Below are 24,561 nucleotides of genomic sequence, written 5' to 3' on the forward strand. Positions count from 1 at the left end.
TTCTCCTTCCTGTGCTCTGCTTCCTGGTCCACACGAGGCTCCAGATGGACCGGGCAGGAAGTGCCGTGAAGATGCTCCAGGCCTCAGGGGCGCTGCTCCCTATCACTCCCAGTGAGAGGACATCAAGGCCATGGACTGAGGGTGCCACCAGTGCCCTAGCCCTCAGGTAAGGGCTTCACAACCTTCCCACTGCTGGCAGAGCGCTGGGGTGCATTTCCTTCTTTCTTTGGGCTGCCCACCCTCTGTGACACATCACTTCCTGAGTGGACTTGAGAGCTGTGCATCTTCTCTGCGCCTCCTCTGTGAGCACAGAGGAACCATCTCCTTCACCGTTCAGCTTAGCCTTCCATAGAGTGCTCTTAGTCCATGGGGTCTCTGGCACCATGTCTGGCTACGCAGACACCTCAGTCAGAGTTCATCTTGGTGTTGAGTCCCACAAAGGGCACAGACCTGTAAGTCACAGCTTTCTTCTCCCCCATCTCATCCTGTTTGCTTTGTTGTGGCAGCCTCTCCAGCCCAAGCTGGCCTCTGTGCAGTAAGGATGACCTTGAAGTGATCTTGCTCCTACCTCCTTATATATTATATTGTATATTATAGGGGTGTGCCAGCACACGCCATTTATATCGTGCTCAGGAATGAACCCAGAGCTTCATGCATGCCAGGCACACGCGCCACCACCTGAGGTAGGTCTCAGACTTTGTTTATTTGAGTCAGTGTCTCACATAGCAACCCAGGCTGGGCTGGAAAGCACTGTTAACTCAAGCTGAACTTGAACTTACAGAAATCCTCCATCCCTTGTGTCCACCTGGTGGCTCTGTCTTCTTCTGTCTCCTGACCCCATACCTAGACATGGAACTGTTGTCATTCTCTTGGGTAGGTGTTGTGTGTTGGGAGGAGAATGAAGACTAGCCTCAGATCTCTCCTCTCTGACACTCAGTTCCCAGTGCTGCAGTACATTTCCTCTCATGTTGGGAAGAAGGCAAGGGAATGTTTCATGGAGCCCGGTGATGCCCCCAACCTGAGAGGCATGTGCACCTCTGGGTATGTGTCAATATCTGGAGGCTGTGGTGACACATGTGAGGGACATGGGCACTTGCTGTTCCCTGGCTTGGGCTCTCCCCTGGTCATCTGCACTTATTCCACTGACTGCAAGCTCATGGGGCAGCCATCCTGGTGTCTGCAGAGCAAGAGAGGCCCTGCCTCAAACAAGGTGAAGTTGAGGACCGACATTGGATGACTAGCATGTCCTAGACATCCACATGTGCTATGTCCCATGGCACATGTGTTCCCCCAAACACACCAAGGTGAAAAACAAATCAAAAAGCAATAAAGTAACCTCCATTGCAAGAAGCTGATCACTCAGGCCCAGACCACAGGAGCTTTTGATAGAAGGAGGCAGATGCTCCGAGGTCTGTTCTCTCAAAGAAGATGGGAAGATGGCCAGGTGGGACTCGAGGCTCCTTCAGGGATGCCATGGCTTTCATCACGACAGGAAGTCATGAAGAAGTCAGGCTCAGGTCTTTCACATGTCAGCTGGAAATGTGTGGTCCTTGCTGTCATGCGAGGACACACAGAGGGTTTGAAGGACAGAGCTGTCCCTTCTCTGTTACACATGTGTGCACATTCAGACACACGGCAACATACACACTGCTTACTCACAGCTGCTGATCTCTTCCTCTCTGTCAGGTCGTCTGTTCTTTGTCTTTTCCCGGGGCTGTGACAGACAGCCCCATGTTTGGATAGTTCTGCTGCTGATGGGATCATGGACTCATCTTGGGATAGAGACATGACAATCTGGAAGGTAGGGACATACTGTGGTCCTTGTGGTCCCTTTGCAGATCCACTTTTATGAATCCCACACTACACATGCCTGTGTTGTTCACAGCGAAACCCTCTTGAGTTCTCTCTGAATGGGAGGCTCATGGGACAATTCTGATGGATGCTTGACCATTGCCCGCTTTGTATCTTGGGTCTTGCTAATCCTCCAGGGTGGTAAACGTGGGTGGCCAACACACTTTCATGGCTTGTTTTCCTCTTCGTACAGACACTGTGTGCACAGGAACTCCCCTCCATCAGAAGTTGCACAGTGCTAGCAAGATCAGAATAAAGAACCCTGGGAAACATGAGTCCCGCTTCTGGCTTCTCAGGTAGGTCAGGCTTAAGGATTCCTGGGATCAGGTCCTAAAGTGACCTCCATTTTAGAGGAGGCTGAGCAGGGACACTGCCTTTGCCAGACCCAGGGAGTTGAGACTGAGGGGTAAGGAAGTGAGGGACAAGGAAAGAAGGTGTTCATGGAAACAGGGAGGATCTGGGTCAGGGTGACTAGGTTTTGTGCATGCGATTGTGTGCCTGTTTCTGCATATGTGTGCTATGCGATATTATTTGCTCTATGTAAAGATGTGTTATATTTATTTATGGCTTGGAATACTACTTCAGGTGTGTAAAGGTGTGTTACATTTGTTTCTGCTGCCTTTGTTAATGATGTAAATACGTGTTGCAATTGTTTTGGCTGCATTTGCTTGGTTATGAAAAATATTTTGTTATTTCACCTTGCCTGCCTAAGGCACCTGATTGGTCTAATTAAGAGCTGAATGGCCAATAGCTAGTCAAAGGAGGGGTAGGTGGGGCTGGTAGGCAGAAAGATTAAATAGAAGAAGAAATCTAGGGAGGCGAGAAAAGAAGGAGAAGTGAATGGAGGTGAGAGGGAGAGGGAGACTCCTGGGGCCAACCAGACAGACATGGAGACAGAAGGAAAGTGAGACATACAGAAGGAATGAAAGATACAAGGCCCTGAGGCAAAACATAGATGAAGAGAAAGAGCTTAATGTAAGTTAAAGAAAAAACCAGCTAGACAGAAGCTAGCATAAGCTAAGGCTGAACATTCAAAACGAGTAAGAAGTCCCCATATCATGATTTGGGAGCTGGTTGGTAGCCTAAGTGAAAGGTGTGGTACATGCTTGTTTTTGTGTGGGGTATATGAAAGAGTGGACATGTGTACTTGTGTGTGTGTGTGTGTGAGCAACAAAGACATTATTCCTATTGTATTGTTACAACCATGACCATCATAGTCACCCCTATTAATGCACTCTCATTCGGTCCCAGATATAGGACCATTGGTAAGGTATGTGTGTGGTATAATAATTGTAAAGAGGGGTACACACATATACATCTGATATATGTGGTATATATGCATCATGTGTGTAGCATATTGGCATGTGGTCTATGTATAGCTGTATGCATATAATGTATGTGGTATTTATATCATGTATGGTGCGTGCACTATGCACTGCACATGTGTGTTACATGTGTGCTGCATACATGTGTGTGGCCTGTGTAGCACATGTGAGGAACATTCACATGTATATGGTATCTTATACACATGACAATACCTGCATGTATGTGACAAGCCATGTCCCCTCTTGATCCTGAACAGGTAATAATTGCAATGGTGGATGTGCCTAGGGTAGCAAGGCCTTTCCTGTGTAGCTAACGTGCAGGGAATAGCCATGCTACTTCAGTAATTTCCAAGAGTGTGGACCCCAGGAGCCTTGCTCTCCCGATAAAGTTCAGGAGTGAGATTGCTCCACCTACCCGTCTTGGAGGCTGAGAAGAGTTGAGAAAGAGAAGGCACAGCTGCCGATGCTCCCAGAAATGCACTGTCACCATCCCCATCCCAAACCGCCTGTGGACACAGACTGGATTCATCCGCTTTTAAAACAGTTGCTGCCAAAGCAAAACTACCAACTCTAGACTGTTTAACCACACAAGTTTATTTCCTGTTCTTGGAAAATTTGAGTCAGCTTACCCTACCCCTCGCCCAGGCTGAAGATGCCTGAAGTTCACTGTAGGTTGCAGGAAACCACATGGTGGCCCCTACAATCTCAGCTCTGAGGGTCCATGTGTCACATAAACTCACATCATCATGGGAGGACAGAGACATAACACTCTTTGCTGCAGTAACACAGCTGTTGGGGTGACAGCTCTGTTCTAGTGTGTTTTGGTGATCTAGTGACCCCTAGTGACTGTGTGGAGACAGCTCTGCTCTGTGAGTTCTGTGGATCCAGGAACCTCAGTGACCTTAGGGACTCCAGTCACAGCAGGAAGGTTAGACTAAATTCAAGTGTATTTATGGACAAGGGTTGGGGGCCATTTTCTGTGGGAAGTAAGCAGCATGGCCATCAAGTTGGCTCCTGGAGATAGCATGTCTTCCAGACAGGTCTTGGAGATTGGACCACAGGAATAGAATGGACGATAGTGAGGGGGTGACAGATTCTACATGAGGTTGATGGGACACTGTCCAAGTTAATTTAGTCGCAGCCGTCAACATAATGGCTCTTTCTCTTATTTCTTTATACTTACTGACATCTTTCCAAAGATATAACTTTGATTTTATTTGGAATAGGCATTTGATTTTTGTTTTTAATTAAATTAATTAAAATTTTGACAAAGTTTCTCTGGCTCCCAGGCTGGTTTCCAACCCTTGATCCTCCTGTCTCAGCCTCCCAGTTGCTAGGGTTATAGGTATATATCACTACTTAGGGCTATTGTTTTTTATTTTTTGGTTCTCTCAGACAAGTTCTTACTATGTAACTCAGTTGGACTGAAACACTCAATGTAGGTCAGGCTGGCATTGAACTTGTGGCCATACTCTTGTCTCAACATCCTGAATGTGGGGTTAGATACATGTGTTATCATGTTGACTTGTTGGTTTGCTTTATAAGAATTAATTCTGGGGCTGGGAGACAGATCTGTAGGTAAAGTGCTTGCAAGTATGAGGATCTGAGTTCAATCCTTGGAACACAGGGCTAAAAAACTCAAGGCGTGGGGGTACAGGATTATAATCTCACTGCTGAGAAAGTGGAGGCAGGTGTAGTCCTAGGGCTCACTGGACAGCCACCCCAGTCAATCAGCCATGAGAGACCCTAAGTCTCAATAAAAAAATTCCAAAGGGCACAGTACCTGAGAAATTATACCTAGTCACTCCATACTCACACACACACATACACACTCACACACACGCACACATACACACACATGCACCCTCACACATGCACACATTCACATGCACACACATGCACATTCACACACATGCACACACACACACACCATATCTGCTCTCTAGAACCCTTCTTCAGCACTGCTATGACATTTTTTTCAAGCGCATTGCCTTGAATTGTCTATAAATGTTACTGAGTGGAAAGCACTGGTCAGAGGAGGACTCTTCTCTATGGACAGCAGAAACAAGGAAGTTGACCTTTAGAAGGAGACAACCAGCAAATTTGTGTAAAACAGCTGATCTTGACAGGAAGGATGGAGCCATGGAGATCTGGCAAAACAGAGAAGGAGAATGGCACAACGAAATATTGTTTTGCTTCCTCTCCCTCCTCCCCTTGCTCCTCCTCCTCCCCACCCCTCCTCTTTGTCATTTTCCCAGTCCTCTTGACACAGGGTCTAGCTATATATTCCTGGCTGACCTGACACCAGCTGTAGTCCACCTGGTCTCAGACTTAGAAAGATCTTCCTGTCTCTCCCACACAAGGTCAGGATCACCCCATTAGTCTCTTCTGCATTCTTCAATTCTAAGAATGAGGATGTTGACCTGGTCAGAATGTCTGAGAGGAATTAGAATACAAAGAGTGATGTCATGAAGGTCAAGGCTAGGATAAATAATGCAGAGTGACCTTGAGCTGCTGGTGCTGCTGCCTGATGCTCAGTTGGGAATCTGATGAGGCATGTAGGAAGCCAAGCACTCAGGCTGGACTCTCTCCATGCTTAGACACTGATGCCTGGAAGGAGACACCTGAAATCAGGATCTTGGAAAGCGGGTGGTTACCCTGATGCCCTGGGAAGGAGATCAGAGGAATCTGGTGTCTTGATGCAACTGTCTCCCCCTTCCCAGAATAAGCAGTAGGACAAAGCTGCAAGCAGAGCATTTGTGTCCACTAACCCATGATTCTCTTAAAATCAGGGCCCACACTGGGTATGCTCTTATGCCTTGCTCATGACAGGTAGAGTAAATAGAACTACACATTTGACAGCACGCTTCAGAGACTATAGAAACTAGCGACTTATTTTTAGATCCTGCCAAAGTCTGGTGAGGTCTGCACTCCACAGAGCCAGGGTTCCAGGCTTCTGCTGTCTTCCTATTGGGTAAGCTCTCAAGATTTGACCTCGCCTGTCCGTCTAAGATGGTCATTCGTGCAAGAGTCAGGGAGGGCAGCAAGGTGATGGCAAGAGCTTTCCCTGGGGTGGAGCTGATTCACACTCACCCACAACTGTCTGGCCACATGATCAAACAAAGACACAGAAACACATAGAGTTGCCATGGAGAAAAGAAGAAACAGACAAGATACCTCTTGCCAAGCTCTACCCTGCAGTGAGAAGCAAATATGTCATTGAGAAACAACCTGCAGATACTAGAAGAGGAAGTGTGTGTGTGTGTCTGTGTGTGTGTGTGTGTGTCTGTGTGTCTGTGTGTGTGTGTGTCTGTGTGTGTGTGTGTCTGTGTGTGTGTGTGTGTGTGTAGATATATCACATGCTCACCACAACAATTCCACAGCTACAAATACATGTAACGTGCCTAGCAGGGCATCTCTGGACCTGTGGCACCCTACCTGTGTCTCTTCAGGGTCTTCCATTGCGATCCAGGCCTCTCCAAGCAGCAGGATAGATGTAGGTCCCTCTCAGTGAGTGGAGACAGGTTCTGTGAGCAAACACGTACTGTGTGCTGGATGACAGACTGAATAAATAGAAGAAAAGGAAGTGGAGACCCAACATTCACCTCTTTCTGCTCTCTACTCATGGTTACAGCATCACCATCCACCTCATACCCACCCTGTGCCACTTCCACAATGCCCACCTAAATCCCCTCAAGCCATGAGCTAAAAGAATCCCCTCCTTCCTGACGCTTTTGTCATTGTTTGATCACAGTAAGATGAAATTAACTAATACAAGGCCTTTAGGGGAAAGGAAGAAAAGAAGAGAAAGACAGACAGGTGATAGTGTCTAGTAAGTGCATGTCATCTTGATACAAACTATCGACTCCGGGAAGAAAGAATCTCTATTGAGCAACTGGCTCCATCAGATTGACCCAGTGGACACATCCCTACAATATTTCCTTGGTTGAAAATTGATATGGAAGAGCTCATCCCACGATTGTGATGCTACCATGTCCTGGGTTCTATAAGACAGCAGGCTGAGCAGCCTCTAGAAGAAGCCAGTAAGCACTGCTCCCCTTGGCCTCTGCTTCAGTTCCTGCCTCCAGGTTCCTGCTGAGTTCTTGCCCACTTCCTTCAAAACGGACCATGACATGGAAGCCAAATAAATGTTTTCCTTGCACCAGACTGACTTTGGTCACTGTTTTATCATAGCAACAAAAAATATACACTAGAACAGATGGATGGATGGATGCGTGGCCCAGACAGACAGATAGATCTGCTTATCTCACTACTTCACTGAAAAACAAGGTGACTTTTTCCTATTTGTAAATGACATGGACTCTTTCACTCATGATCCAGGTTCTGCCTCTATCTTGGTCTGCTTCCCTAATCATCCTCTTTTTTGTTTATTTATTTTTCCAAGACTGGGTTTATCTGTGTAGCCCTGGCTGTCCTGGAACTCACTCTGCAGACCAGCTGTGCTTGAACTCACAGAGATCCTCCTGCCTCTGCCTCCCAAGTGCTGGGCTTAAAGGCGTGCGCCACCCACCACCTAGCCCTCAAGATCTAGATGGAAAAGAAAATTCTAAATGGGTTACAGTGTTTCTAAAAATGTACAAGGTTTTAGGAGAGAAAAGGAATATAGACAGTCATAAATAAAAAACAAATAAATGTAGATTTAAAATAATAAGCAAAGTCCTTAAAAAAGGAGTAAAGAAATATAATACAAAAAAGTCACATAAACATGGAAAACACACAGAGAGTCTGGATCCTGTTTGTTACTGTGTTGTCTTGAAACTTTTTGGCTCCTAAGAGAATGGATTATGAAAGCAGCTAGATTAAAGCAACCTATATGTTTAAAAAATATCTTGACTTCAAAATGGAAGTCAAAGGTGTGTTGCTTTGGGGGAGAGGCTATGCTTTTCTTTCCACAGGAAACAAGAGTCTGTGGATTCATTCCAGGATAAAGATGATTAGGTTGATGTAGGAAGATCCCCCGTAATCCTGGTTATAGACATAGGGTATATGTTACCTGCTCAAACATAAAACAAAAAAATCTTTAACTGACTTGTGCACACCACATATTCCATGGTTGTAATATATGTTGCCTTTAACAATTATGTATTTTTAGATCAAGGTGACCAAACACCAAAGAAAAACAGATGACCCAGGAATTCCAGCATCTCAGATGACTCCTCTTACAGTCTCCTCAGAATTCTGCATCCAAAACAGCTTCAAGGCTGCTGGCTGAGATGACCTAGCCCCACAAACTGCTCCAGTCAAGACCTAACAATTATTCTGATTTCTCAAGATTCCCCCAAAGATACCAGCACCCACAAGCAATAGGAAGCATTCTAGAGATCAATGACCACATTCCCCAAATGGGCCATGGATGTTTATTATCATTTCAGGGGGGTTGACTACAAGTTGTTATTGATCATAGAAAAAAATCTAAACAAAAGAGTTAAATTCAAAGATCTCTTTCTAAAGGTAAAGGGGGGATGTGATAGAGAAATGATGAGATAAAAGCATATATTATTGAATCAACTTTAATTAAAAAATCAATCATTAATCTCATTGGTATGGATTTTGGTTTATTGATACATATTTAAAGTTAATTTTGTTATACTGTATGTAAGTTTCTACTCTTGTTTGAGGTGTTGTGTTTATATCGCTCATTTAAAAATGTATAAGACAGGCATTGGTGGTGCATGCCTTTAATTCCAGCACTCAGGAGGCAGAGGCAGGTGGAACTCTGTGAGTTCGAGGTCAATCTGGTCTACAGAGCGAGTTACAGGACAGCCTCCAAAACAATACAGAGGAACCTGGACTCGAAAAACCAAAAAAAGTAATGTATAATTAGGAAATACAGATTAGGGGCTGGAGAGGTGGCTCAGCATTTAAGAGCACTGGCTGCTCTTCCAGAGGTCCCGAGTTCAATTCCCGGCCACCACATGGTGGCTCACAACCATCTATATTGAAATCTAGTGCCATTTCTGGCATGCAGGTAGAAAATTGTACACAAAATAAATAAAACTTTTTTTCCACAATAAATAAATCTTAAAAAAAGAAATACAGATTAATAGTTACAATCAAACATATAGTCATGTTAGGAAAGTTTTCAAGGTCATACACAGATACATTTAGATACTTTGATAATCTTTGCACCCTTCAAAGATCTACAGAATATGGCATTTAATATGTTTAATATGTTTATATAAATGTCCTGTGAAACTTTGCCAAGACAAGATAGGACATCCCTTCACAATTCCCCACTTCTGAAAAATGCCTTTTACATATGCTAAGCCTGTAGGCCAAAGTTACAGAAGAACATTGGTGACTGTCTAGGAAGCCAGTTAGTTGTCCCTATTGTTAGATAACATTTCAACCTTCTGGGGTCTTTGATAGTTTGTCTTAGCCAGGGTTTCTCTTGCTGTAAGGAGGCACCGTGACCACAGAAACTCTTACAAAGAAAATGTTTCATTGAGGGGGCTGGTTCGAAGCTTCAGAGGTTCAGTCCACTATCACCACGGCAGGGAGCATGGCGGCGTGCAGGCAGACATGGTGCAGGAGCTGAGAGTCCTTATGTCTTGACTCAGATGCAACAGGAAGCTGGCTGTCACACTGAGTGAAGCTTGAGAAAAAGATTCACAGTGACACACTTCCAACAAAAGGTGTGCACTCCAGCCTCAAGGTCTGGACTAAAAATGTGTGTCATCCAACCTCTTCCAACAATGCCACACTTCCTCCAACAAGGCCACACCTCCTAATAGTGTCAATCCATATGAGCTTATGGGGGCCAAATACATTCAAACTACTACATCATACTCCCTGGGGCACATAAACCTTTAATAATAACAAGATGCACCTAGTCCAGTTTCAAAACTCCATCAAAGTCTCAAAAACGTTTAAACGTCCAAAGTCTCTTCCAAGAGTCATGCAATTTCTTAACTATAATGCCCTGTAAAGTCAAATAAAAAAGCAGATCATATACTTCCATCATATAATGGCTTAGACTATACATTACCTTTCCAAAATGTAGGGGATGGAGAACAGTGAGGAAATACTGCACCAAAGCCACGTGGCAGAATGGAAGTCAACATAAATGGGTTAATTTAAGTTGTAAGAGTTAGCTAATAATAAGCCTGAGCTATTGGCCAAGCATTTATAATTAATAATTAATATTAATTGTCTTTGTGGTTACTGGGGAGTGTGCTGCCTGAACAGAAAAGTCTACTTACATGTGTGTTTGCACCATTACACACACACACACACACACACACACACACACACACACATTTAATGTTTTCTAAGTACAAGACTCCGAAGAGAATCAGATAGGATGTGGAGGGTCTTTGCTGAGGTCTGGAGATACTGCTGTTTGTAGATGGAGGCCGTGAGATGGGAGGCAGGGCCCTGTGGATACCACAAATTCTCCTTTTCAGTCCCCAGGTTAGTTGTTCTGTGGCCTTGGAGACCTCAGATTTGAGTCAGAGAAAGTCTGTTCTGAATCCCAGGGTGAAGAAACATGTTGGGGACAATGACCAGGACCTCTCTCACAAGAAATCTCCCCATTTTGGGGTCATTAGCGAGGTTTTATGAGTGCAGACAGTGCTAAATTGTGTTGGACATTTGGGTGGTATTCACATAGATGGGCAATGACATAATGCACCTGGTCAAAACACAAATGTTTAGTGGACAGAACCAACTGCGCAGGCTGTGGGATAGAGGAAGCTTGCTAGACTTGGGATTACAGACATCAGCTACCGTTATCTGTGTAGCATGGAGCAAGTTTCGTCTAGTTTCCCCTAATGTGTCTGTGTGGTTTCGTCATGATCTGTTTGTGCCAGACCAGGGGTGTTTGAGGAAGGTGGGAGAGTGAGCCCATCTCCCATTTCTGCTCAGGGACTCCCATCTCAGAAAGACTTGACAAAAGATCTATCTATCATCATATGAGCAAATGACAGCGGACTAGATTTGTTTCTTTCTTTTATTTTACCTTTCAAGGCAGGGTTTCTTTGTGGAGCCTGGACCATCATCAAATCCACCCTGTAGTCCAGGCTGGCTTCAAACTCACAGAGACCCCCCCTCCCTGCGCCTCCTGAGGGCTGGGATTAAAGGAATTGACCATCACTGACTGGCTTCTTCCTTCCTTCCTTCCTTCCTTCCTTCCTTCCTTCCTTCCTTCCTTCCTTCCTTCCTTCTTCCCTCCCTCCCTCTCTAACTCCCTCTGTCCCCTACTCACTCCCTCCCTTAATTCCTCTTTCATCCTTTCTTTCTTTCTTTCTTTCTTTCTTTCTTTCTTTCCTTCCTTCCTTCCTTCCTTCCATCCTTCCCCCCACTCTTTCTTTGAGACATAGTCTCTCTGAATATCCCAACTTATCCTGAGACATAGTCTGTAGTCCAGGATAGCCTCCAGCTCAGAAATCTGCCAACCAATTGCTGGGATTAAAAGAATGCACCACCACTGCCCAGGCTACTTCTTTCTAAATAGCCCACCTCCTGCTTACATGACATCTGGGCATGCGTGTTTGTGTGTATGTGTGTGTATGTGTGCACCTGGACACATACTTCCACTACGTTTAATTAGGATTTCTTGCCTCAGTATGGATGGGAAATAGGCAACTTTTTTTTGGTTTTTACGAGACAGGGTTTCTCTGTATTGTTTTGGAGGCTGTCGGTCCAGCCTGGCCTTGAACTCACAGAGATCCGCCTGCCTCTGCCTCCCCAGTGCTGGGATTAAAGGTGTGCGCCACCACCGCCCGGCTGGGAAACAGGCAATTTACTGTCCACTACTCCACTTTAGCAAGCAAAAAGCCTTCTTTCAACAAAGGCAGACTCACTGGAGCTGCAACACCTGTCATCAAGGAGAAGATGTTAACATGGGGTGTCTTTCCACACAGTATTTGTGACTTTGGGCTGTCAGTGTCATAGCCCAGAGGGATGAGAAGACTTGGTGTTGTGGGTGCTGCACTCAGTGAGGCTGGAGAGCCAGGAACAACTGTTTTCCTCTTGACCATTTGCCTTTGGACCTTTCAGCTTGCCCTGCAGAATTTAACCAGGTCTGTCTTATTATTTTCAGCTTGAGTTTGGATGATGTCTGGTGCTTAGACATTGAACAGATGCTTCTGAAGGAACAGGAGGACAACAGTGGTCAATGGTGTAGCCAGTCTTTCTGTGTCCCACCAGCTAGCACCCCAATAACGACACAGAGACTTCTTATTAATTGTAAAAGCATGGCCTATAGCTTAGGCTTATTTCTAACTAGTTCTTATAACTTAGATTAAACCATTTCTATCAATCTGCGTTCTGCCATATGGCTTGCGGCTGTCACCTGTCCTCCTGCATGTTCTTCTTCCTCTGTGTCTAGCTGGAGACTCCCCTTTTTCCAACCGTTCCCCAAAACCTGCCTTGCTATTGGCCCACAGCATTTTATTAAACCAATCCAAGTGGCAAATCTTCACAGTGTACAAAATGATAATTTCACAACACAGTGGGCTCATGTGGTCTCATGGTTCTTGAGAGGACAGCACCCTTCACCCAGTTAACTCCCCTGTGACAGACTTTTCCTTTTGGACCAACAACCAGCTCCCAAATCATGCCAGTTATGAATGGTCAGCCTTCACTTGGGGTCGTTTCTGGCTGGCTCTTATAACTTAAATTATCCTGCTTCTCCTCATTTATGTTTTGTCTCCAGGATTTTTGCCTTTCTTTCTTTCTTCCCAGTCTCTTTGCTTTTCTCTTCTCGCTAGCCTAGATTTCTCCTCGTATTTGTCCTCTCTGTCTGCCAGCCCTCTCTATCCCTCTCCTGCCTGCCCATTGGCCGTTCACCTTTTTATTAAACCCATTAGGTGCTTTAGGTTGGCGAGGTTAAACAGCAACACATCTTTTCATAATTAAACAAATGCAGCATAAACAAATGTAACACACCCTTACACAGTTAAAGTAACATTCTGCAACATAAACAAATGTAATACGGCTTTACATAGTTAAAATAATATTCTGCAGCATGCCCCATTTGGTCTCACCGGGCCAGGGATCTAGACTTCAGGAACCATGATTGGCATACTCCATGGGAACCTGAGGGGACAAGTGGGGCAGTCACACTGTCAACTGCTCCATCTGTGTTTGGAACACACTTAGTCACTGGTGTGTTGACTGATACCTTGTGTTCTTTCTGTAAGCTACAGATATCCAATAGGACAGTGGTGAACTTGTATGCCACTTGGTGAGGCCACATTTCCCAGATATTTGGTCAAACATCTGGCAGTGGTCCACAGACTTAGGATGACATATGTACTCCAAGGAACCGGGGCCCTAAAAGGAAACATGATTTTTTTCTTGTAATTTCTATTTCATTGGAGGCTGTCAGAGGAAGAAAGGCCCAGGAAGGCAGTGTAGGTTGTTCTGAGAGAGGGACTCCAGAACCTATGCTGTCTCTGCTATAGGAGGGGGAGCAGTCTGGGACTGAGAGCACAGTACCCAGAGTCATAGAACTGCTGACCACAGTCATTCCTCCACAGAAATATTCTTTTCTAGGCTGGGAGACGGCTTGGTTGGTAAAGTGCTTGCCTTCCTTGCAGTATGAGGACATGAGTTTACGACCACGACCTATGTATTTTTTTTGTTTGTTTATGGTTTTTGTGTGTATGTGTGTGTTTTAAAGCTGAGGCTGTTGTATGTGCTTGGAAAATGGTGAGATTGGAAGGTGGAGGGAGGTAGGTCCCAGGAATTCCCCACCAGCTAGCGTGGCACACATGGCAAAGGTCCAGGCCAATGAGAAACCCTGTCTCAGACAACAGTGGAATGACACCTGAGTTTGTGCTCTTCCTACACATATGCACCCACAATGTGTAAACACATGCACACACACACACACACACACACACACACACACACACTTTTTTCTGTCTGTTGGGAGGTTTTTCTCTCTTCACCGGGCATCAGAACTCTGGAACTTCTCCAGACCAACTTCACCTCCCCCAGAGCACCTCTGAGGCCTGCTCACCCAGAGGACTGCACTGAGCATGCTCAGGAGCAGGGGCAGCTCCAGAAAGACCAGGATCAGGAAGTAGATGCTGCTCAGCAGGGACCTGCAGGAAAGGAAGGGGAGAGGAAGGAAGATGTCACCTGGCATAGAGGTCTCAGCCTTCCGTGACCAGTAAGGACAAGCCTGGGATGACACTAAGATGGCCTCTCTGCAAGAGCTTGGCTGGTCAAGCTGTCTGCACCTTAGCCCCGGGAAGCTTTGCCTGCTGTCCCTCCCTTTTCCTTTGACCACTGTCCTAGAAATGAATGGTTGTCCTGAACTCTAGAAGGTCTGGACATCTTATGTTTTATCTGGGGACCCTTCCCAGGGAGCAGCCACAGGATACAGCCCAGTGGGAAGGAGCTGCCTGGGCCCAGCTCTGCTTACCAGGTGGGGGGGTTAGTTTGAGTCTCTCCATGGTTTCCAGTGTTCTCCCTGGTTGAAGGTGTGGATGTCAAAACTGGGGCCGTGGTTGTCACTGTTAGAACAGGTATTTGTGGGTCTAAAGATAGAAAGAGTACATGGTTCATTCCTCCTGAGGACAGCCCAGCTCTGGGTATAGCCTAAAGCTTTCTCCACTGGGAACTCAGGAACTTGTTCTACAGACATCACCCTAAAGTGTACATTAATTCCGTTCTGAAGGAAGATGACCCGCAGTGAAAGCAGTTCCCCCCCTTTAAACTCGCTTCTTCACGGCGTCCTCATTGCTATCTGGTGTGCAGGAAGACTTCACTTTTGCACGTTTTGTCTATTTAAAAAAAAAACAATTTACCTGTCTGACTACGGGTGCTTGTTTGCCCTTATCTATGAGCATAGCGTGCACACGGTGCCCATAGTGTGCCCACGGTGCCCACGGAGGCCAGAAGAGAATCGGATCCCTGGAGCTGCAGTGAAGATGCTTGTGAGCTGCCCAATGGGTGCTGAGAACCCCGGGAGAGCAGCAGTGCTCTTAACCTCTGAGCCATCTCACTGGCTTTGTCTGTTTTCTTTGTTATACTTTCAGCAGACACAGGTCTTATCCTTGTTACTCTGTCTTGCCCAGAAATAGAGCTTCTGTGGCTTCCTCTATTTTATGTTAAAGGGTGGGGGTGCCGGGCGGGTGTGCGGGGTGGGGGTGGGAGCATCTCAGGATGGGAGTTTAGCTCAGTGGTAGAGTGCTTAACTAGCACACATGAGGTTCTGAGTTCAGTTCCCAGTTCTGGACAAGTGAGAATGTGTAAGACATACATGTGTGGGCGGGAAGACAAGGGCTCCCCCCTCCCCTTCTGTCCCAGTAGAAAACAGGACCAAGTAGAGAGACTGTGTGTGCATTTTCCAGTAAGACTTTCTCAGTCATGAGTTCAGTGTCCCTGACCCCTCACCCCAGTCACAACTTCTAGAATTTTTTTTTCTTACCTGGGTCAATGTTCACATTAACTTTAAAGCCGGGATCGTTACCAATTCTCTCAATCCCGCACCAGTAAATGCTGGCATCACTTGTCCTCAGGTCCTCCATGGTCACTACGAATATGAAGTCTGTCTGGTTGTCCCTGATGGACACGCGGTTCTTCTCCACCAACTTCTCCGATGTATCAGTTTGGACAAGAGTCGCACACGTACCCCAATCTGCTCCTCGGCACCAGTACTTCTTGTGACCCTTCCAGTGGGGGTCATACCTGCACCGCACAGTCAAGGAGCCCCGCTCCTGGCCACTCACCATGCTTGGACCTGTGATTTGATCCTTAGCAGTAGAAAAACCTGGAAAATAGAAAACAATGGACCACTGATCCCCACTCCAAGAGGAAGGAAGGCAAATACGAGTTTACAACTTAATAACAGTCAGTGAAGGGCTACTACCCCTTTCTCAAGACATCTTATAATCATTCTTCTATTGGTCAAAGACTCGAAAAATGGCTGAGGAGCCCAGTTACAGCTCTCAGAAGATAAAATGGTGACATTGAGTAATCATGACTTCCTGTCATCCACCCCTCTCCAAGCCCAATGGCCAATAACGGTGTATTTAAACGGATCCTTACCCTGGAGCATAGGAAATGGCAGAAGACCATGTCCACGGGACATGACCTGCCTTCATTTCAGTACCCATGACCCTCAGGAGGTCCACCTGAGGAAGACACATCCTGTGACCGTGCGGAGGCCACTTCAGTCAGTCCCAGCAGTCTCTAGGGGCTCTGTAGAGAGCCACCGTGGATGAATGCCAAGAAGCTGTCCAAAATGACGCCAACGAATCTGATCGCCGTGTGGTAGGGCGCCGACGGCACACACTCAGACCCTGTGCTGTGCTTCCGATCCATGAAAATCTGACCCAGGTCTCCCAGTGATGGCTATGGAGGCGGCTCAGTGTGCAGGGTGCTCACACAGCATGCACAAAACCCATCAATAACAAAAGCCTGCTTCAGGGCATTGGCTTAGGCAGCAGCAGCCGCAGCCGCCGCAGCAGCAATAGTGTGCTCCTAACGGCACAGATAAGTGAAGATGGAGGTTTCTGATCCACCTGGTCCCACAGCTGCTTTGCCCCAAACAAACACACAAAGACTTACATTCATTTGTATACTGCCTGGCTGATGACCTGGGCTTCTCACTGGCTACTTCTCACTTAACTGTTAACCCGTAGCTATTAGTCTATGTATTTTCACGTGGTCTTGGCTTACCGGAGAATGCCCGGACCTGTTACTCCTTTAGCAGCTACACGGTGTCTCTTTTTGAGGCCTCCCTCTGCCTTTCTTCCCCCAGCCTTCTCCTCGTCTGGTCACCCTGCCTGTGTGTCCTGCCTGGCTATTGGCCCAGTGTTTCAGCCATCACACAATAAGAGAAACACATATACAGAAGGGCATCCTATAGCACGTGGAAATCGGGATGCTTGACCAGAAAAGATGAAGTGGAATTAATTTATTAGGAGAAAATAACTTACACAGGAAACGAATGACGATCGCAGGCTCCCGCTCCAAGTATGCAGACCCTGCCACCCAGATGCTCTCTGCAACCCGAAGAAGGGGCTTCCCAGCCCCAATTCAATCCTATTAACCATCAAGTCTGCACCTGTGACCACGCATAAGGCGTGGTCAGTGCTACAGGTGCGGGTGTGTGTGTGTGTGTGTGTGTGTGCGTGCGTGCGTGAATATCTCACTACAAGTCCCCTTTTAATCTAAGGAAGACAATTTATGCTTGATACAAAACTATATGCAATGATAGCAAATATCAAATGTGCTCTAGGAAAGGAAAGGTAAAGCGTACACAGTTTATGACCTACTGCCTGTGAAGCACCATAGAGCAATTGGCATGAACTACATATCCAGTCTTAGGGTACAGGCATAACAGAGATTACTATGAAGTTGTCCTAAACTGGAAAGTTTAAGTCTTGTACCTAATATTTCTATCTAGGAAGAGAGAACAATAATTCTGACAGTCTAATCTTCAATGACCTGAGAAGGAGGATAACAGTACTAGGGTAGGCAGGAAGTACAAGCGAGTGACTTCCAAAGGTGCAAGCAAAGACAGAAAGAGCAGACCATCTGGACAGTCACCCAAAGACTCACAGCAGCATAGAGGCAGCCGGCTTTGGCTAAGGCCTAGAGTATCAGACTGACCAACATAGAAGCAGGGAGGTTGAAAGGCTACCTTATCCTGACATGGCAAGGTTCAGCAGTCTTCTTTAAGTTTATGTCCTGCAAGCATAGTAGGACAGCATGTCCAAAGTCAGTGGTCGAGGTGGGGGCAGCTCTGTGCCCACAAGGCCTAACCGAGGAGAGAATGAACTCCAGAAGGCGTGTCATCAGGGCCCAACAACACTCAGGAATAGCTCGGTGCTGTCTGGAGCAATAATGTCTCATGTCAACCGAGTACTAATATTAAAACATACAGGGAGGGTGAATATCTCACTTCAACATCCCCCATCAGGTAAGAAAACAAAATTGCTAAATGTAATTATTTTAAAAGAAAAGGACTCAAGCAACATAGTGAGGAAACAGCATCCAGGTCAGACTATGCACCTGACAGGGGATCAATTTCCAGACTATATGAGCAAGAATTCAACTCAAAGAGTCCAACAGCAATCATAATCCAATTAAAAATGATGCCATGATGGACTGTGAAGATGGCTTAGTCAGTGTAACACCTGCTGTGTAAGCCTAAGCATGAAGAACCTGGGTTTGTGTCCCCAGCAGCCATGTAAAAAGTCAGGAGTGCTGGCATGTCCCTGTAGCCCGGCACAGAGATAAACAGTAGAGACAGAGCTTCCTGGAAGCTCCTTGGCCACCAAACCAACTTCAGTTTCAATGAGGAACCCTGTCTCAGAAAATAAAGGTGGGAGTTGGGCATGATGTGCCCATCTTTAATTCCAGCACTCAGAAGGCAGAGGCTGGCAGATCTTTGTGAGTTCCAGGCCAGCTTGATTTATGTAAAGATTTGCAGGCCAGCTGGAGCTACATACTGAGATCCTGTGTCAAGAATAAAATAAAATAAACATAAAGGTGTAGAGCAATTAAAGAAAACCGCCTCTTGCCCTCAGGCCTTCACGTGTGTGCAAACCCATGCGCAGTGCACCGGCACACACACGTTCTCACACCCACACATGAGCAGATGAACTGAGCACACAGTTCTCAAAAGGTCAAGAAACATATGGCAAATGCCCCAATGTCACTAATTGTCAGGAGACAGACACAACTCAGAATCACAGAGAGTCATCATCACCCCCCACCCCGTGGGAATGGCTATTACCACACAGATAAAATATGGCAACTGTAGATGTGTGTGTGGGTCAGGGAAGTCTGACACACTGCGGGCTGGAATGTAAATTAGACATGAGTGTACACATTCTGGAAGTTCCTCAGAAAGACATAGACCTGCCACATAACACAGCAACTGCACAGGATATAGCCTGTGTTGGTTACCTTTTTGTCAATTTGCATACTCCTCACAGACACATAGTTTTTCATAAAGAACGGGAGTTAACCTCAGAGAAGCAGTGACGGGGAGAAAGGGTGGAGGGACACTGCTTAGGACACAGAGGTGTCATTTGATGAAAGTGACACTTCCAGTGTTGTACAATGCAGCTGGGAAATACGGTTGGCAATTCAATATTCAAAGAGACCTCATAGAGAAGATTTCAGATGCTTCTAGTGCAAGGAAATGACAGATGCCTGTGGTGAAAGACCAGCTACCCTGATGTGACCTTCAGATCCTGTAATACACATGCAGATACCACATTGTACCTACCGGTTTCTTTTTACTTTTGGACAAAGGTCTCCCCATTTACACCAGGCTGTCCTTGAACTCACAGAGGTCCACTACCTCTGCTTTAGAGTTCTGACATTAAGACATTTACTACCACATCCAGCCTCTATAAATATGTTCAATTGTGTCAATTAGAAATCAGAATGTAACTGGAAATGCTAGAAATCCCAGCACTAGAGGGTGGAGGCCAGAGGATCAGAAGTTCAGGGTCAACCTAGGCTGCATGAGAGCCTATCCCAAAAGTGCCAAATATAAAGCTATAAGGATATTTTTTTTGGTTTTACGAGAGAGGGTTTCTCTGTATTATTTTGGAGGCTGTCAGTCCAGCCTGGCCTCAAACTCACAGAGATCCGCCTGCCTCTGCCTCCCGAGTGCTGGGAGTAAAGGCGTGCGCCACCACCGCCCAGCGCTATAAGGATATTTTTTAAATAATTAGTTATCAATTCTCTCATCTACCTTTGTGTAGCAATCAGAATTGAGAAACACATTCTGGAAGACTTTTTTAAAAGTTGGTTTTGTTTTTGTTTTTTTCTGTGGCACTCATAGGATCCACCAGATGCCAAAGTCTTGCTTTTTATTTAGGAGTAAGCATTTGGTGAATGAATTCGTCCTTCCTGTTTTCCCCAACCCAGGGCTGAATGTCCATGTCCTCCCTCACCGCTGACACTGTGATGTCCTAAAGTCCCAGCTACTTACCTGGGAGGAAGAGGAGCAGAGCAGGGAGCAGCCACATGGTCCTGTCTCCTCTTCTGCCCGTGGTGGTGACAGACGCCAACCCGCTGCACGAACTTGAAGGTCAGCTTGAGTTTCCTTCAGGTCTTTCATTCACTTCCTTGATGACGTCTCAATTTTGCGTATTTCAAGAAGGAGGATGTCAGTCTCTGAGAAGACCAAGTCCTTGCCTGTGTGGTGCAACTGGATGAATAGGGAACTTCCTCAGCTGAAGGCTGAGGAAGGCTAGATCTGAACTTGAAAGATGGGTGGGACTCCCAGGGGAGATGCAGATAGACAGGGCAGTAGAAGCAAATGCAGAAGGTGGACTTCAGGAAACCCCTCTGCTCACCGGGGATGTGAGTGAAGTGCAAAGGTTCATGGGAAAGGAGAACAAGCAAAGGCTTGGTGGTTATAGTAGCAAGGGAGCCCGGGGCAGCCCAGGCTAAGCCCAGGGCAGTGAGGGGCACTTCTAAAGGCTCAGCCTGGGCAGCGCTGCTATGGACCTTAGAGCAGGGATTCCTCTGGCCAGGGACAACTGGCACTCAGGAGTGGAAAGGTGATAAGCCTAGCTTGATTGCTAACGAGATAAATATTAGTGTAGTAATTAGCCTGTCATTTTGGGGCTGAATGACTCATGTTCCTAATTGTTTATAGTTTAGAATAATAGCCAGGCATTGGTAGCACAAGCCTTTAATCCCAGCACTCGGGAGGCAGAGGCAGGCGGATCTCTGTGAGTTCAAGGCCAGCCTGGTCTACAGAGCGAGTTTCAGGACAGCCTCAAAAAAAAAAAAAAAAAAAAAAAAAAGAAGAAGAAGAATAGAGAGTAGAAAGATTATTGAGGCTGTGGCTTGAGTAATGAAGTATTTTGTTGCTGCTTCTGTAGTTCATGGGCTAGGTTTGTTAGCTATAATAGGGATGATGGCTAACAGGTTTATTTCTAGACCGATTCATATAAGAAAGAGGTTGGTGCTGAGTATTGTGACTATTGGGCCTGAGAAAATAGTGAAATAGATAATAAGAAGGGTGATAGGGTTAATTAGTAGGGAGGGATTTAAATCTACATTGTCAGGGTATGGGCCTGATAGCTTAGTTAGCTGACCTTACTGTAGTAGAATGTAGTACATAGGTAGTACGTAGAATTTTGAATTCTAAGATGTAGGTTCAATTCCTATCATTCTAGAAAAAGAGGATTTAAACCTCTATGATTTACTCTATCAAAGTAACTCTCTTGTCAGACATATTTCTAGGTGTAGGGAGGAATGCTTGTTATAAAAATTGGAATTGAGACGAGTCAAGTGCATAGGGCTAGTGTTAGTGGTAGAAAGTTTTTCCATAGAAGGTTATTAGCTGGTCATGGCAAAATCGTGGGTAAGATGCTCGAATTCATAGGAATAGGGAAGTTAGGATTAATGTTTGATTATGAAATTGATAGTACAGATTTCCGGATTGTACGGCTCGTGTAGGAGTCCTAAGAATACAATAGTCAATAGGGCATTTATTAAGATAATGTTGGTATATTCGGCTATGAAGAATAATGTGAATGGTCCTGTGGCATATTCTACATGAAAGCCTGAAACTAGTTCAGACTCTCCTTCTGTCAGATTGAATGGGGCCCGGTTATTTTCGGCAAGAGTAGAAATGAACCATATCATGACTAATGGCCAGGATGCTAGTAGGAGTCATACAGGTTCTTATGTGGTGATAAGGTATTGGAGTGAGAACGAGCCGCTTATAAGAAGGACCGATAGTAAGATAATTGCTTCATATGAGATTGTTTGTGGGACTGCTCGTAGGGAATCAAATATGGAATATTTTGAGTTGGGTGCTCAGTCTGACCATAGGATTGAGTAGACAGATAGGCTTGAGGCGGCTAAAATAAATAGGACTCCTATATTTATGTTAATTAGTGGATGAGGTCTAGGAAGAGGGATTCATAAGCTGAATGCCAGTGTGAGTGATAATACTGGAGCAATAATAAATAGAGATGTTGAGGCAGCTAGAGGGTGTAAGGGTTCTTTAATAAGTAGGTTTTTTGCATCAGCGAATGGTTGGAGGACCCCGTATAGCCCTACAATATTAGGACCTTTTCATAGTTGTATATAGCCTAAGATTTTTTGTTCTACTAATGTGAGGAAGGCTATAACTATTAAAATTGGAACTAAGAGTATGAGAATATTAACTAGAATATTAGGGAGAGGATTTGAACCTCTGAGAACAAGGCCTTAAGTCTTACTCAATTTCCGGGCTCTGCCACCATAAGGCACCCTTGTCTAGGCAGGTTGGTATGGATTTACTATATTGAGACAGTTTCATTAATTGTTTAGGGGCACTTATGCTAAGGAGGCTCTATTTCTCTTGACCTTTCATACTGGGAGAAATCATCAATAGATACAAACCAACTTGGATTACTCCGGTCTGAACTCAGATCACGTAGGACTTTAACCGTTGAACAAACGAACCTTCAATAGCTATTGCACCATTGGGATGCTCTGATCCAACACTGAGATCGTAAGGCCTAATTGTCAATATGAACTCTTGAATAGGATTGCGCTGTTATCCCTAGGGTAATTTGGTCTGTTGATCAAATATGTTTTGGGTCAATGAGACCATAGGTGCTTCGGCTTATTCGGAGGTTTTCTTATTCTCTGAGGTCACCCCAACCGAAATCTGTAATTTATGTTTTAATGTTTTATAGCCAGTAGGTTATTTGTTGTAAAAACTAATTATGAGATTAAAGCTCCATACGGTCTTCTTGTCTTATTGTTGTATTCCCGCCTCTTCAAGGTGAGGTCAGTTTCACTGATTAGAAATAAGAGACAGTTGAATCCTCGTTTAGTCATTCATTCTAGTCCCTAATTAAGGAACAAGTGATTATGCTACCTTTGCACGGTCAGGATACTGCAGCTGTTTAACTCAGTAACCAGACAGGCATTGCCTCGAATACTTGTAATGCTAAAGGTTATGTTTTTGGTAAATAGGCAGGATTCATGTTTGCTGAGTTCCTTTTAATTTTTTAATCTTTCCTTTGAGCATACCTGTGTTGAACTAACATTATATAGCAAATACTTTTTATAGGGGGCTAATGTACTTGTATGGACGTTAACTAACAATGGTTATCCGGGTTATTATAGGCTTGTGCATGGAGAATGTAATTCTTATTACTCATACTAACAGTATCTCATCTATATAAAAATAGATTAACCCAATTACGACTATATGATTTTAGGTATTAGTGGTCTTTGGATGTTGAGCTTGAATGCCTTCTTTATTGGTGGCTGCTTTTAAGCCAACTATGGTTTCTTGTTTATTATCTTATTCACTATTTGAGGTTATTTCCATTCCTAAAGAGCTGTCCTTCTTTAGGCTTTATTTTAAGCTTATATTTAGATTATAACTTCTTATGGCTGGCTTAAAGTTGAACTGAAATTCTTTATTGGGTAACCAACTATCACCAAGCTCATTAGGCTTTTCACCTCTACCTAGAAGTCTTTCCACTATATTGGTACATAGACAGGTTCATTCACAACATTGCTTTTAGGTAGCTCGTTTGGCTTCAGGGTTTCTAGCTAAAGTTCTCTTAGAGGTTTTCTAGTTAGTTCATCATGCAAAAGGTCCAAGGTTTAATCTTTGCTTTTATGTACTTTTTTTTTTCGAAACAGGGTTTCTCTGTATTGTTTTGGAAGCTGTCCTGGAACTCGCTCTGTAGACCAGGCTGGCTTCGAACTCACAGGGATCTGCCTGCCTCTGCCTCCTGAGTGCTAGGATTAAAGGAGTGCACCACCAACGCCCGGATGCTTTCTTTTTAAATTTTTTAATTTTAATTTTAAATAGTTTGTTTTACATGTCAATCCCAGTTCCCTCTCCCTCCCCTCCTCCCGCACCCTCCCACCATTCCCCCCAGCCTCCCACCCTATCGCCATTTCCTTCCACATAGGAGATATCTAGAGTCTGTCATTTCACTCAGGGCAGGGTCCAGGCACCCCCCCTAAGATTCCAGGCTGAGAGAGGATCCCTCTTTGTGTTAAGGACACACGATGTCTGTATGCCAGGGATAAACACTGATCCACTGCCCAGGACCCCATAGGTTGCCCAGGCCTCCTCACTGACTCTCACACTCAGAGGGTCTGGATCAGTCCCATGCTGGCCTCCCAGCTGTCAGTCTGGGGTCCAAGTCTCTCCCCTGTCTCTGCTGGTTCCGCCAGCCCATTCTTTGTCAATTTGCTCATCGTTCCTCTCTCTCTGTCATTGGGTTCCATGGGTTCAGTTCAGTGTTTAACTGTGGGTGTTTGCCTCTGCTTCCATCAGTCACTGGATGAAGGCTCCAGGATGGTTATGGACATCAAGTTCATTATCAGGAATGGGCATTCGAGGTGGTCTCTCCATTATTGCTTAGCTTGCCAGTTGGTGTCATCCCTTTAGATCACTAGAGGT

The 24,561-nt window shown here is 45.3% G+C and overlaps 1 protein-coding gene and 1 long non-coding RNA gene across 6 annotated transcripts; one reads left to right on the top strand and one right to left on the bottom strand.

Moving 5' to 3' along the window:
• The first annotated feature begins 51 nt into the window (after positions 1–51).
• LOC110340881 lies at positions 52–8,681 on the top strand. 2 transcript variants are annotated; one of them, XR_005878505.1, is made up of 5 exons: positions 52–166; positions 598–683; positions 1,687–1,801; positions 2,045–2,147; positions 8,290–8,681. It is a non-coding gene; the product is annotated as an uncharacterized LOC110340881 (long non-coding RNA). The 2 variants fall into 2 exon arrangements; XR_002382716.2 differs by lacking the exon at positions 8,290–8,681 and adding an exon at positions 3,434–7,343.
• A 563-nt stretch (positions 8,682–9,244) lies between these two features.
• On the bottom strand, positions 9,245–20,305 carry LOC101827663 (CMRF35-like molecule 5). 4 transcript variants are annotated; one of them, XM_021227109.2, is made up of 5 exons: positions 20,113–20,292; positions 15,583–15,924; positions 14,575–14,689; positions 14,167–14,251; positions 9,245–10,119 (listed from the first exon to the last, which is right to left on the bottom strand). In XM_021227109.2, the coding sequence occupies exons 1-5, from the start codon at positions 20,147–20,149 to the stop codon at positions 10,057–10,059; spliced, it is 642 nt and encodes a 213-aa protein (XP_021082768.1). In that variant the 5' UTR covers positions 20,150–20,292; the 3' UTR covers positions 9,245–10,056. The 4 variants fall into 4 exon arrangements, with proteins under 4 accessions (XP_021082768.1, XP_021082769.1, XP_040605961.1 ...); XM_021227110.2 differs by lacking the exon at positions 9,245–10,119 and adding an exon at positions 11,924–12,286 and having other exon boundaries at positions 20,113–20,286; XM_040750027.1 differs by lacking the exon at positions 9,245–10,119 and adding an exon at positions 12,381–13,475 and having other exon boundaries at positions 14,575–14,665; positions 20,113–20,305.
• Between the last annotated feature and the right edge of the window lie 4,256 nt (positions 20,306–24,561).

Source organism: Mesocricetus auratus, unplaced genomic scaffold, assembly GCF_017639785.1.
Source record: "Mesocricetus auratus isolate SY011 unplaced genomic scaffold, BCM_Maur_2.0 Super-Scaffold_100007, whole genome shotgun sequence".
NCBI lineage: Eukaryota > Metazoa > Chordata > Mammalia > Rodentia > Cricetidae > Mesocricetus > Mesocricetus auratus.

Bases quoted from the DNA above. Each gene is read 5' to 3' on its own strand.
- LOC101827663 (XM_040750026.1), bottom strand. From the start codon at position 20,149: ATGTGGCTGCTCCCTGCTCTGCTCCTCTTCCTCCCAG. The intron at 15,925-20,112 runs GTAAGTAGCTGG...TCTATTTTCCAG, and splicing joins TCTGCTCCTCTTCCTCCCAG to GTTTTTCTACTGCTAAGGAT. The intron at 14,690-15,582 runs GTAAGAAAAAAA...TTCTATCTTTAG, and splicing joins TAATGTGAACATTGACCCAG to ACCCACAAATACCTGTTCTA.